The 15,240-nt window shown below is 39.0% G+C and overlaps 1 protein-coding gene across 1 annotated transcript; it reads left to right on the top strand.

Annotated features, from left to right (window-relative positions):
• The first annotated feature begins 572 nt into the window (after positions 1–572).
• Positions 573–10,516, top strand: gnmt (glycine N-methyltransferase). The gene is made up of 6 exons (XM_062439694.1): positions 573–881; positions 3,614–3,741; positions 3,886–3,999; positions 4,129–4,271; positions 7,254–7,375; positions 8,269–10,516. The coding sequence occupies exons 1-6, from the start codon at positions 673–675 to the stop codon at positions 8,438–8,440; spliced, it is 888 nt and encodes a 295-aa protein (XP_062295678.1). The 5' UTR covers positions 573–672; the 3' UTR covers positions 8,441–10,516.
• The last annotated feature ends 4,724 nt before the right edge of the window (positions 10,517–15,240 follow it).

Raw genomic sequence — 15,240 nt, 5'->3', positions numbered from 1 at the left:
ACACTAAAGATAACACTTAATATTGTTGTTGTTGTAGTTGTTGTGTTAAATTGCATGTAAACAATTACATCTTGACTAACATTATTAGTATTAATGAGTATTAATCATCATTTCTTAGTCAATCATGTCATTCCTCCAAGGTGCATGATGAAATGGCACATGATGAAATATGTGGGTACATTTTCAGATGGCAGGCGTAAGAGTTGTTTTTGCCCTGAGCACTGCCTCACAGCAACACCTTCCTCTCAGGCTGAACCTCTGCCTCTTTCCGCAGCACTGGTGGACCTATAACCTCAAAAATGTCCCTGACCCAAACCTGAACTAAAGTATCTGAAATGAACTTGTTGGAACTTGACGTTGTGGTGCAACGCCAAAATGTTCCTGCCAGGCAATACTTAGGGTTAAACGGTATACGTCAAACAACGTCTAGACGTAAACACGGAAGCGGGGAAGTCTCCCTCCCTCACTCCTCTCTCCATCCTATCAAAAAGTAGGCGTTAGTGTCTAAAGGGGTGTCATTGGGTTAAAGTTTGTCCCCCTTGCGCTGCTCATATAAATAATAACAACCGAATTTGTTGGCTAGCATGTGAGAAAGAATCTCTGTTATATAAGTAGACCGTTTTCATACATTCAAGTCAGCTGAATACTCTCGCAGATTGAAGCAGCAGCATCATGTCGGTCGACAGCGTGTTTAGGACCCGCTCCCTCGGTGTGGCCGCCGAGGGTCTTCCTGACCAGTATGCCGACGGCAAAGCAGCGAAAGTCTGGCAGCTGTACATCGGAGACACGCAGAGTAGGACGTTGGAGTACAAGAGCTGGGTGGTATCTTTGCTGAGAGAGCATGGGGTGCGGAAAGTGCTGGATGTAGCCTGCGGAACAGGGTAATGTCAGGCTCCGCAGGGGTTGGTTTCACCAAACTCTTTGAACATTTACGCCAATTTAAGATTTACTCTTGTATATCAGCAAACATAGCAAGCCTGGTGAATAGTTATATAAATACCGTATCTAAGTACAATCCAATCTCTAATTCGGCTTTAGTCCTATACATCAAGAACACATTATTTTAAAAAGATTGCTGCTATTGTATATTTTTGGTTCATAGCAAATGTGGTATAATAAGGCAGCTATTGAATAGTTGTAATGTAGAGATGTGTGCAGATTTGTGTATTTAGTTTATGTCGAATTGAAGACTGCACTTCATGGTGCACATTGTGTAACAGTGAGAGGTATAACGTGCTGATCAAAACTGGGCTTACCCTTCAGGTTTGTGAATGGGTGTGACCACTCTGAAAATAGTCTACAGTATGCTTTAATTATGGAGCTCCATAGCAGAGACTAATTTTTGCAGTATGTGCATATTGCCACGTGTAAGTGTCTGTCTGTGCTGTGGTCTTCTCTCCTGTGCTTGATAGAGCTGCAGACAAATAGAAAACAGCTGGCAGGAGATTTTAAACCTGCATGGATTAGTTCTCAGTTCTGTAAAACTCTAGATAATTCAGTGTGGAAAAGTATTACAAGTTACATATCTTAATAGATAATCAGGTTAGTTTGACTTTCCCGGAATTTCAACCCAATGACCGTTTCAACTCTGGACAAAATCCGGATTAGGCCTGAAAGTAATGAATGAAAGTGCAGAGTTGCACCAGCCACTCTACCAGTTCCTCCCTCCAGCAGCAGTCTGGGGGGTTGGGGCCATAACTAAAAGTGACTTTAAAAGTTATTAGATGATTTCATAACCATAAATGCCCATAATTGCCTAAGCAAAAGATGCAAGTGTTGCAGAGGAGCCCAGCACGCATTTACACACATTTAATGTATTTTGATCCACAGCGAGCATTTGAGTGGAGATTGAAAAATATAATTTAAAAAAAATAGAAGCTGGCTGCTGAAAGTGACTTGTGTGGAAAAGCAGACAGAGTTCAGTTAGCTGGTGAATCAGTGACAGGTAGCTGCAGTGAGTTTTGACTGGTTCCTTGCAGTCTGTTTACATGTGCTGATAATGCATCTGTGCTCTGGGACAGCAGCAAGGCCATCGGTTGAACTCAGACAACACAACGTCACATTTTAACCCCTCAGCCTACCTCAGCTCACCTCAACTCGTCTTTACATATGGGGAAAATTATGCAGGACATGTAATATTACCAATATAATTTTTTTAATGCTTTTAATTGAATTCTCTTTAAAAAACAGTTTATCAATGACTGAAATTGGGCCGGTTAAATTAATCTGTCATCTAGCACACAAAACGCATCTTATCTAAAAGTTGTCATTACAGCCTAATCCTGTTTGGCTGATATATATTAACCGTCTAATGTTTATCATAACTCCCCCCACTCCAGGTCAAAATGCAATCATTCGCATCTTAGAAGTAAACATGGTAAAGCTTCATATCTCACAGAGCAACGGTTGGGTGGATGTTGTCGTGTTGAACTCTGACATTGACCTCATTCCATAGTAGTAGTGTGTCAGCAGCAGGGCCTTCTGGGGCAATGTAAACATGCTTGTAGTGGAATGAGGTTACAAAGGGCCCCACTATTTTTGGCTCACTAACTGCCTGTGATGCCAGACTTTCCAGTTGTTCTGTGACCAAATTTAGTGGCGGCTTCTGCAAGAACCTACAGATTACAAACTGCAATTTAGAATATAATCAAAACTTGCAGATGAATGATTTATTTTGCATTGAGGTTTACACTGTGTAATTCCAAGTAAGCCACAGCTTGTAAAACACTTTTGAAACAATTATGTAGTCACATTCTATTTTCTTACTGTTGGTTTGTGTCATCTTACTGCAAACAGAGTGTTGCTTTTTGTTTTTAACATTTTCTGCTGTTTATTTTCTATTCTCAGCTACTCGGTTGCTGTTAATGATTATTGTGTGTTACCTTTTGTCAGGTCATTGTCCACTGAATTTGTCCCCTCTGTGGCTTGTGCTTATTTTCTAACATTAACTTGAATTTTGTGAAACATCAATTCACACCTAGTTATTACTGGAAGGTTTTAGAAAGCAAAAAGAGACTTAAGTGCAAAGAGGCAAATCACCACTATCAGTTTGGCTTTCTAAGCATGAGGAGCTGCTGGCTATCAAATATCAGCCCTCTCTTTAAACCTGTTAAACATTAAAGGTTTGTTTAGTATGACGACAGTGTCAATCCTAACAAAGTGCACAACTCCATAATCGGAGGATGATTGAAAAAGTAGATGATAGGAGTGTTAATGTGTTTACTTAGCGTCATGTCTGAATATTGTCAGCAGCCGGTACAAACCAGGAAGAAGGAACAAACAGGTGTGGTTAAACAAACTGGCTCTGTGTGTATTAAACAATGCAACAAAGTCAAATTCAGATGCCAAAATAATCTGTACTTTGAATTTAGGATTTAATTGTATTAGGACATTTCAACAAAGCAGCTGCAGTCACAAGGAAGCACACAAGACAAAGTAAAATCAAAAGTAGCTTAACTCACCATTGGTAACATTTTCAGCTTACTTTGCTGCAGTATACATTTTAAAGATGATTCATGGTGTGTACTAAGCTGAGTGTTTTATAATTATTATTTAGGTATGCTGATTTTATGCAGGGGTTGTATTTACAGAACATATGGTTTTTATTTTATAGAGTCGACTCCATTATGTTGCTCGAGGAGGGCTTCAATGTGGTGAGTGTGGATGCCAGCGACAAAATGCTCAAGTATGCACTGAAGTCGAGATGGGACAGAAGAAAAGAAAAAGCTTTCGACCAGTGGGGTATGATGTTTTTCATTTTGCTCAGATTGAAGGGTCATGGTTGAACACACAATGTTTTTTATTTCGGTATGTAAAGATCACATCTCTGCAGTGTTCCTCAAGTGACATCCTCCTAATATTTGTCTCTTTCCTTCTTATTCACAGTAATTGAAGAGGCCAACTGGCTGATGTTACAAGATGACATTCAGAAACCAGGCGATGGCTTTGATGCTGTTATCTGCCTGGGCAACTCATTCGCTCATTTACCAGATTTTAAAGGTACATGATTAAAGTATTAGAACATTCTTCTAACAATTAATTGTCTCAATCACCTTTGTATTTCTTTTTTCTTTTTTCTTGATTACAGCCTTAACTTTGATAATGATGGTGATGTTGTATTGCTCTTAGGGGACCAGAGTGAACAGAAGTTGGCCCTTCAGAACATTGCCAGTATGGTGAGACCAGGTGGTATCCTCATCATTGACCACCGCAACTACGACTACATTTTGGAGACCGGGAAAGCACCAAAAGGCAAAAATATTTACTACAAGGTATTGAACTTGGAGTTAAGAACATTTACACAATATAAAGTTTGACATTTAGAGGATCATTGTGTAATCTATTCAACCTCATTTAGATACACAGGGGTTAAAGTGGGATTTGACAGGAGGGGAGCCCTAAGATCCGGTGTAGTGGTGCAACGAGGAAATTGACTCACCTCAAAATAACAAATTGATTTGTACTCTGAGCTCTGGTGGGCTTGTTTTCTTTATGGACAGGCTATGTTATCAACTGACCTTCTTTTAAGCACCCATTTCTTGACATTTATTTTCCTGGAGTCCAGAGGTCCAAAGGAGGCCCAGCCAAAGAAATGAACATCCATGCTGATACCTTGTTGATTTGTAGGTGTGTCAGTAGTAGCGTCATTATATTGTTCATTTCAGAGAATCCTATTTCACAGTCAATACTGCTAACAGACTGGACACAACGAGAAGCCAAATTAACATTACTTAACAAAAAAAACCTTCATATTTATTTGACAAGCAGCATCAGGTCAATTGTCACAGAGATATAGATGTATCCATTCGCTGTGATCACAGAATACCTTATCGGTTCGGATCAGACTGGGTTTCTGGTGACTGTAAAGAAAATATGCACAACGCAGAAAGATTACTGGCTCTCATCAGTGCAGATCAGCTGTGAGAAAAGCATGATGCTGAACTGAAACTATGTACTCACCCAGTGTTTTGTACTCATCCTGGAGCCATCAGACCTGGAGGATTAGAGGCCTGAATGAAGGCCACTGCTGGGGGTCAGAGTTGATGATGAGCAGGCTGAGCTATTTATGCTGCTCTCGCCACAACTCCCTCATCCAGCTGTCTGTGATTCTGCTTTTACTAAGAAAACATTTAATCACAGATGCAGAATACATGAATACATTCACAAACATATCTATCAGTGCTGCTGCTCCACAGTTCTTCAGCAGCTGATTGGACTGGACTGCTCTGATTTCAGACAGAAAGGCAGAATTAAAGAAATGTGGATTTACTGAACCTGCTGCCAGAATGTAGTGGGTAGGGTGTAAACTTGGGAGAAATTACATGAAAACAACACATTTCAGTGTAAAAAACAAAAACAGACACATTTTTACAAGTCATTTATATAACTCGCACTTAAAATATGACTGTGTTTTCATTATGATTTATTTAAGTTACTGAGTTACATTGTCTACTTTTTATCAGTCAAAGCCTGGCCTGGCTCTGTTTATCTGAATCAGTTTATCTGACTGCACCAGAGACGATAATGTTACAGTTTACTGTCAGTCATAATTTAGGAGACAGAGCAGTTAGGTAAATTATTGATGGTCGTTGTTGTCAGTACCAGTTAGTATTACCAATGTTGTCGCGTGGAGAGATGACGAATAACGTTACGCTGAGAAAATTATTAAACAGGACTGTCTCTTACCGTTCATCCGGTTTCACAGCGGAGAAACTGCTGAATAAATGTCAAGAACAAACTTACTGAAGGCTAGAAGATTAATATCAGCTCGAACAAAGAAAAGTCTGGCGACTTTCATTCACCACAAACATAAAAACACTTGAATATCTCATATTTTAGCTAAAGTTTCATGCAAAATTATAAAAGTTGAATCACTGCTTCTGCGGTCTTCACTTCCTGTAAAGTGAACGAGCGAAAATGCAGATAGCGCCACTCTGCTATTGCTTCTCACTTTGTGGTCAGATGGGGTATTACACCCGAGGGTTTAATTTGAGGCGCAACCCCTGGTCTACGGGCAGCAGCTGAACCTTGGATGTTTTATAAGAGCTTGACCCTTCTCCAAGACAAATGAACTCTCTTGACTTTATTATATATGAAACTGCCAATCATTTTTATTAAGCATTTATTATTTATTTACTTATTGATTGTTCTGGCCCACTTTAATACCCGTATATACAAATTTGTAATTTATTAATCAACAGTTTGTGCAATAACCATGTAACTTTTGTAAATGTAACCTTTTTTTCTCACCATCAGTTGGTTTCTGAAAAGTGAAACAGATTGCAAGTTTGTAAAAAATGAAAAACGCCAATTAAGAACAAAAAAAGCTGCTTGAGCTGCACACAATTTTTTAATTTAAAACAGATTCAGTACTATCTGGCTCTTCATTACTTTCTGAAGAGGAGTTGGAGAGATACTACTCTTTTTGAATGGTTTACTTACCACAGCCTTAGCAGCAGCTGAGTATAAGACCTAAATCTCTATTCAGAGCCTGCCGGATATTGCAAGATCTGCAGTGAAAGAGACACAGGCAAAACAGAGGGAATTATGCATGATATTGTCTGTTGCAAGACTGTTCTTGGAAAACGGTGAGAAAAGAGTACAGGAGAACTGAGAAAAGTTTATTTTCAATATTTGCCTTATTGAGTAGCATCTATATCGCAGGTAAAATACAATTTTATGGTACCAGCAAGAAGTCTCAACAAGTAATCAGTTACACATTTTCCTTCTCTTTACCAACATGTTTCTGTTACAGCAAAACTTTGGGTCCATACATCTTAAGTTTAGATAAACAAGCAGTCCTGAAATTTACTTTCTAGTCTTTTGGCATAAGCTCATATATATGAAATAGAAAAAGACATAACAGCAGGTACCAACTACTTTGAGCCATATTTGATTTACTTTATTTTCTTCCAAACAAGCTCCATATTCTTTAATCCAGCCAACGTAGGAACTATCCAGCTGGAGGGCCTAAATGTAAATACTAAGTCAACAGTCGCGTGCTAGAGCAAAATCCACTCCAGATACCTCCGTAATCCCAGAGTCTGCTCTCATGGTCCGACTCCATAACAGCTAGAGCAACTTCCTGGTTTTGCTAAATAGCTTCTGATCAGGCTCAGCTCTCTCTTGGAATTACCGAAGGGGAGATGAAAGGTTGCGGGAAATAGTCTTTGGTGTGTAATACTCACCAGCATGTATAATATTAGTCAGTATTACGCATACATGTACTGTATAACATGTGTTTTGTGTTTCAGAGCGATCTAACTCAGGACATCTCCACCTCAGTGCTGTGGGTCAACAGTAAACCTCATATGATCACACTGGACTACACCATCACTGTGCCTGAGGCTGCCCTCCAGAATCTTCCTGAAGTCAGGTTAGTGTTGAGCCCAAATCTCTGACAGCTGTATTTATGTGCAACAAGTAAGATAACTCCAAACTAGGTCTTCTGACATAAAATGTCACTATAAAATAAATATAAATAGAAGTGTGTGTTGTAACTTCCACTTTTTAGGACTGGGCAATACGGATATGATTTTCTTTGACTCACATTTCGGGCAGTAGGGCTTCTTTTTTTGCGACAGGCTTGTCATAGTTTAACAATACAGTAAAATCTCTGATGGCTGATGCTGACTTTTTATTGTTATATCGCTCAACCTTACAGTTTACTTTTTGCCTGCCTCAACTCGTACTACAGTAATATGTTTGGCAGGAAATTAACATTGCATTGCTGGATTTGACTGATTTTTTGCGTGAGGTACAGAGAGACTCTACCTTAGTACTGAAGATCAGGAGACAGATTCATGAAAATATTAACTGTCCTATAACAGCCACTGTCAAAGTCAACATCGTATCCTATGAGAGTATGATGTCAGGCACAGTTAGTGTTTGATAATAAGCCATAATATGACATGCCGTATTTGTGACAGGTACCATCTCTTTGTGAATGTTAAGTTTTGCATGATAAATATTTAAAGCAACATCTACTTTACTTTCTGATCATCAAATAACTGACTCTCCATCATTAGCATGCCTAAGCCTCATTCCTTAAATGTGTTCTCCAGTGTTTGTGCTGTGACATTTGATAATATTTGTCTCACAGTCTGGGTTATTGCTTCACTGTGAAGACTCTCTATGATGTTTGCTCAAATCCCTTCCAGTCGAAGGTCGATACACTCCATGTCCAGACATGTTAGACACAACAATAAGTTCCTTTATCGTGTGGAGAGAGGAGTCCTAACGTGTCTGTGCTCAATTTGTGTCCTGCAGTAAATTCCGTCTGTCCTACTACCCTCACTGTCTGGAGAGCTTCAAAGGTTTGCTGAAAGGGGCATTCAACGGTAAAGTGGAGCACAGCGTCTACGGAGATTTCCAGACATACATCGCGGGTCAGTCCCAAGCCCCGTGCTACTTCATCCATGTCTGTAAGAAGACAGCCTAAGAGCCCTACCCATCAGCTCTGCCCTGTTTAAGTCCCAACATGCTCCTTCAATCTTCCAGATTACGGAAACATTTAATTAGAATATGTTTTCAACATATATCATCTCATATTTCTTGTAAAAATAGAGTTTTTTGACAAATAATGGAAAGTAATACACAATGTTTGGTCACTTAGGACCGGTTAAGTCAAGAACACATAGACTCTAAAATCATCCACGTGTCCCTGATAGATTGTTGACTGCAGTGTCCCATGTTAATACTTGAGCATACATAAGATCGGCCTTTACAGAAATGCTTGAGCTACTAAGTCTCTTTGCCTCTACTAGGAACAACTGGATGATTTTTATCTATGTGCTCTGATAGCATGAGTGGAGTTAACCACAGCTAGTTCTTCGAACTTTCAAATAGATCAATAGTCTTAATAGGAAGAGCTTAGGTTACAAAATAACACCTACAGAGTGTTCTTCATTTCTTAAAAACAGATTCACTCAAACTGTATTGGACCATTGTTTTGCCCATCGTTTTGTCTATCATCTACCCAATATGCTGCTTATGTGTTACATTTTCTTCAGTTTCTGTCCACCCAGCTTCTTCCCTCCCTGAACTTTAATATCCAAAATGAACATGTTTCAAAATGGTGCTGCACACCGGTGATATTCCTCACGAGGGGAATACTTGTCCATCGCCAGTTATGTAAAGAGATGTATTCATAGACAATTCTATTTTGTACGTTTACCACAATGGTCTTAAATGCACAGATAAAGCATCTGTGTCTTTGATTATGTTACCATTTCTTTTTTCATGTATTGTTGAACTGGAAAAGAAAGAAAGGAGATGATCTCATTTTGGCCTCCTGCCTTTCTTAACCATCAGAGAAATCTTTGACAGGCACAGCATGATGACAGTTTCACTGTGTTGGTCTCACTTTTATGAGAGCCCCCCCACAATCAAGTGTCATTTACTTAACTGTCATCTTGCACAATCATTAACATCACTTTAAGTAGTAATCAAAACAGCTAGTAAGTCTTGTGAATCACCACCTAGGCCTGTTAGTTTTAGTTTAACCTGCTTGGAGTGTCACACAAGGTACAACAGGAATTGCTTACCTGTCAAGCAATCTGTGAAGACAACAAGGAGTTCAATCATAGGAATGATTGGGAATTATCCACCGTTGATTGCTTTTTACCATCTTACCAAATGCCTCTCCAGGTCCAGATCTGACATCTGACCTTTCTGAGGCAGGCAGAAAGAAAAAATTATGTGGCTCAAGACTTCTCATATTTTAAAATAATTTGCCTTTATTTTAACAATTAAGACTTTGTTTCACTTTGTTTTCTCTTACTGTGTGGTACAATAAAGTTGACTGTATTTGAGCCAACAGCAGCCTTCACATTATTTGGTCATTTCCACTTATAAACCTGTGATTGTTATCCATTGAATGTGACAGCAAAAACTACAGAATCATTTTATGTTTACTCAAACAGCCAGTGGCTAAGCAGGGTTTTACCAAACTGGTTAAAAATACAAACAGTTGCCCAACACTCTTCTTCTCAACCAAAGACTTTTGAAAAGTATTATTTTCTTTGCTCAATTTTGAATTTGTTTTATTCAATTGTTCTGCACAGATGCACTGTGCCGTCTCTCAAATAATTGAGTTTACCCAAATAATGAGGGAACAATGGGAGAATAATTTATGTTGCTGTATTATCCAGCTCCAAATACATTTTGTTTTCATACCAAATTAAAAATGAGAGAGCTCCAGAAATCAAATGTTATCCCTGCCCCTGCTGTTTGCCAACAGGGCCGCATGGTGCATTCAAATGTTGTGCCAGTGCCTGTTGTAGAACAAAATGTACGGTGTGCTGTAGTATGTGATTAATATGAGATCAGCAGTAGGTTCAGAATGTGGTAAGAAAGGCTGTGGGTTTGGAAGTTTATGAAGAAATCAAACTATTTCAGAACAGTCTTATTATGTTACAATTCTTTTAAAAAAAGGTGTAAAAACTGTTAAAATTTTTATTGCTTATATAATTATTGGAATTATTTTGCATGGAATAAAAAGAAATTGAGATAAGTGGCCTAACTCATGTTTTCATTTTGTGTATCATGTTTTTATCCCCACTACTATAGGGATAGTAATGTCAGTCTGTCCACCACTTTGCTTCAGACTCAATATCTAAACTGTTTGATGGACTGTTATAAAATTTGGTATGGACATTTATGGGGTCCAGTGGATGAACCCTAACAACTTTGGTGGTCCCTGACTTTTCCCTCTATAACACAACCACCACATTTTTCACTTATCTATATATCAAAAGATGGATTGGCACAACATTTTGTACCAACATTCATGGTTCCCAGATGTTGAATCCCAATGGCATTTGTCTTCTGAGTTTTTCTCTAGTGCCATCATGAGATTAACATTTGTGGCTTTGAGTGAATAGTCTTGAGAATAATTTTCATTCTGGTACAAATAGTGCCTACAGGAGGAATTGTAATAACTGTGGTGATCCCTTGACTTCATCTAGTGCCACCATTAGACATTGAATTCCTCCAATTTATCCAGTATACTTTGGTTTGTGATAAAAATACCTGGAAAAAGCACTTTGAGTTTGAGTGTAAATGTGAAAATGTTAGCACCAAACTAAGATGGTGAACACGATAAATATACCTGCTTAACATTATACTTGCTAAGCATCAGCATGTTAGCAGCACTAATGTTACTGAAGGACCCTTACCCACATGACAGATACAGTAGCTTCTGTAGACTTAAACACATACAAATACAGACTGCAGTTCAGTCCAAATTAACTTGCTATGAGCCTGGGAAGTATGGTATCATGTTTTACAGTAGGTAACACAACCGCTGTGTATTGGTCTTTTGTATTTAGATTTTGATTTAATATGAAAGTAGTAAGACAAAATAAAAAAAAATAAAAAAGAAGTTGGAGATGTGAGTATTATTTTTCTTAAAATTAGACTACAGCTTCTAACTTAATTTGTAGACATTGTTTGTACCCATAAATTGCCATTAAGAGGGCATCGGATATGTTACTCTAAGTGCAGAATACAGATTAAACACAAGGGGGCGGTATTACATTACATGTAACTATTTAGTCTACACAAATGAGGACCAAACCATTACTGTACATCGTTTTTATTAGTATCCCACAAATTCATTGACAAAAAAATATTGAATGAATGACAAAACTCATGTTAAGAAAATGTATCTGGTCTCAATCATGTTTGTTGTCATTGCTACACTGTGTATCTCATTTTCAAGACCAAGGCCTTTACATTTTGTTTAGTTTGTATCTTAATCTAAGTGATGAATTACAGAAGATTAAATCCTGTTATCATCAAAGTGTTTTAAGTTATAGCTGTTTTTCGTGACACAGCAGCAACAAATTAAAATACAAAGAACACTAGAAAGTGCTTTGACCCAAAGAACACACAGCTTCACCTTCGCTTCGACATTTTGTCTGTGAGTGACATTTCCTGCTCTGTATATCTGGCCCCTGAACATGAACTTGCTCACCATCATCTAGCATTGCCTCCCTGGAGTGTCTGTAGCTCATCTCATCTCATGTCTCTAAGGTATGCTATCAGACTCTGTGGTAGACGGCCGTGCAAGGAGCTGATACACAAACCAGATGTGAGAACCGTTTGCCAGATGTGGCTGTTCTGCTTTGCTTTGCTAGAGAGTCAAAGTGGTCAACCATGACTGGCTTGACTGGGGAGGATCGCTTTCACAGCACGTCATTGGCCAAATCAAACAAAAACAGAGAGCTGAGAGAGACGGATTGGCTGGAAAGAAGGAGATGAGTAATTATGATGACTAATCATTATACTGAAGTGCCTTTAAAGGAGAGGAAAAGAAAGGACTTAAAATTAATTTATGATCTTGTTAGGAATGTATTTGGTTTGTATTCGCTGAGAAAATGATTATTCTCATGATTTTGGCAGCCATGTGTATCACGAGGAACTAAATGTTGGATTTACTACTCAAATTTGGACTTTCTGGCCCCAATATTTGACAAAAAAGGTTGTAAGCTCCAACCCTAAGTACGTCCTTCCAGAAACACATTTGTGACATGTATGCACTCGTTCCATCCAGCTGTTACATATTTTGTCTTTCTAAATTCTCTGGTCGGTCATTCCCAGGAAAAATCCTCTACTGCACAGAAAGTGAAGCAACAGCAGTTTGTTTGGAGTTAATCTTCTGTAACGAGACTTTCATCTCGTAAATCTCACAGAGTTCTGGAGAAATTCAAGCACATAGTTGGTTAAAGGGACACAATGGGTTGCTGTTATACTTCAAACCCATGAAATTATACCAGGGTACTTGTTTTGTACATCACAAGACACAAACTATACAATATGCAAAAAGTTTAGGCGAGTATTGTCAAATTTATGGCCAGTCAGATTTCTGCCTCAGGATTTCTAGCCTCTATCTATCTTATCCAGATAGACATTTTTTCAAGCTTTTTCTAGATGTTTGCTGTCTTGATAAGACAGTTCCACTTTAACTGTCAATTACAGCACTGTAGTAATATACTGTCATCACCTAACTGATGCCATCCACACAGCAAAGTAAAGATTTAGGCTCTGCTTCATCTGCTCAGAGTTCTTGAATTGTTCTGATTCACATTTTTACCTTATGATTTCATTTTTTCTCGTCTTTTTTCACTGTAATGATTCCATGATGAAGCTTTTGCTGATATAATAGTAATTGTTTAAAGCTGTACTAATCTACATTTTTAAACAAAAAGTGGTGTATACAACTCTGTTAATCTGAGAGGTGTCGCGTATAGTGATGAATTATCACATGACTCTCAGCTCTACTGTGTTTTAGTGTCTTTCAGCTCGTTGTTCTGTTTTTATAGCCAGCAACTTTACTGTTTGATTCATTAGCACCTCTCAACTTCACTTCCAGTCACAGCAGGCAATTTCTCAGCAAAGCAGACTTGTTTCCACCTCAAATATGTCTAAGTAACTATTCTTTCCAAGCACCAACTACCACAACTTGAGGCTGAAGCCAATGTGGAAGTTGTGTGCAATGCCACCAATGGCTCCAATTCAAAAAGCGTTAACTCCTTAGGAAAACCAGGTTAATGGTCATCATTTCGGGCCATTGAATAAGACTGCTGGTGGTCAATTTGGAAATTATTGCTCTGTTGTTACAATATTTTGGTAAGTTTACATGATTACGATATCTGCTGTTAGCATAATTTAGCTAAATTAGCTAATGTTATGAGTATGCAGCACTCAGTGTTCCCTGTAAGCTAGTGTTAGCTTCAGTCCCAGGGGTGTATTTCACACCTGGCTATGTAGATCTTTATATACCGTCTCTAATTCATTCCCAGTAAATTTTTCTTTGTAAAATATAAAAATAATAACAAAATTCATCAAACCAGTTTGAGTACTTGGAAAGACAGTGAGGAAAAGAGAGGGGCATCTTAAAATTCCTGAAACAGGGAGGGATATTGAAAGAAAAGAATAGAAGGTGAGACAACACCAACAGAAAAGGGAGGAGGGCTGTGAGAGCATGTGAAGAGGTTAAACCTTTGAATTGAGAGTGAGAAAAGATACGAGAGAAACCCAGAGGTGCTGAAAGAGAGGGAGAGAGAGGGAGAAAAAAAAGTCAGACAGTATCTAACTGGATTTGGTTGCTTCCACTGTGAGCTGCCAGATGATGATTTTCCAGATGTAAGAGGTAGGGAGAAGAAAAGGGAGGGGATCTGAATGGAAAAAATATATTTTTTTAACTTCTCTTTTTATTTGTCTTCCTCTGAGTTTCCTAGGCTGGTCAAGCCATGAGGTAAGAGGCTGCAAACACTGTGGGCCTCGTGTGTTTTGATGGCCTCTATTAGCCTCACAGTGCTCGCAGAAAACAATAGATGTAGCAAAAAGAATCTGTCGAGCTCGACGGCTTCCTATAAACTCACTGAACTGTTTCCCGTTCTCCTCCATCTCTCCCCTCTTTTCACTTCTTCCTCCCACATCACTGATCGTTTTCTTTCCAGGGCGCGTGAGAAATTGTGTTTTTATGTGTGTCTGTGTGTGTGTGTGTCATGTGATTCCTTAGTACTAGCCTGGCTATCATTTTTCAATCCCCCTGTATGTGTGTGTATGTGTGTGTGTGTGTGTGTGTGTGTGTGTGTGTGTGTGTGTGTGTGTGTTGGGAGGCAGAGGAGCAAGACTAAGGAGCCCCAGCTGTCTCTTTCCCAGCTGCCACTGCTTGACTCCTGATGAGCAAAGTGGACACAGTGAAAGAATAGATAGTTAGTTTGTGTGTGTTTTGTTTTATCATCAGCTCTTTAAGTTCTGCTGTATGTACATGCACTTACATAATGTATGTGTGTGTGTGTTTGTTTAACGGGGGCTCTCTTGAAATCCTTCCTCGGGACCTGCCAAGTTTAGAGTCTGTAAGCATTTATAGAGTCGTTATAATAAAAGAGTGGGTCACACCAAAAACTCAACAGCAGCTCTGGGATTTTCCAGCCCTCACCTCAGCCTGTGCCAAGACACTGTTTGGACAGAGCGGGCTGGAGATATTGAATGCCTTGTCTAGTGTTACGCAGGGGAATAGCCTAATCCAGAGTGGGCCCATTCTTTCCCACATTAATGGTGTGTATGTGTGTGTGTGTGTGTGTGTGTGTGTGTGTGTGTGCGTGTGTGTGTGTGTGTGTGTGTGTGTGTGTGTGTGTGTGTGTGTGTGTGTGTGTGTGTGTGTGTGTGGGTGTGTGTGTGTGTGTGTGTGTTGAGAAGGACCGGTAAGAGAATCAAGAAACAGACAAC

The sequence above is a fragment of the Scomber scombrus genome, chromosome 19 (genome assembly GCF_963691925.1).
Source record: "Scomber scombrus chromosome 19, fScoSco1.1, whole genome shotgun sequence".
NCBI lineage: Eukaryota > Metazoa > Chordata > Actinopteri > Scombriformes > Scombridae > Scomber > Scomber scombrus.
Note: the sequence above shows the minus strand (reverse complement) of the source record. Positions and strands in the feature narration are given on the sequence as shown.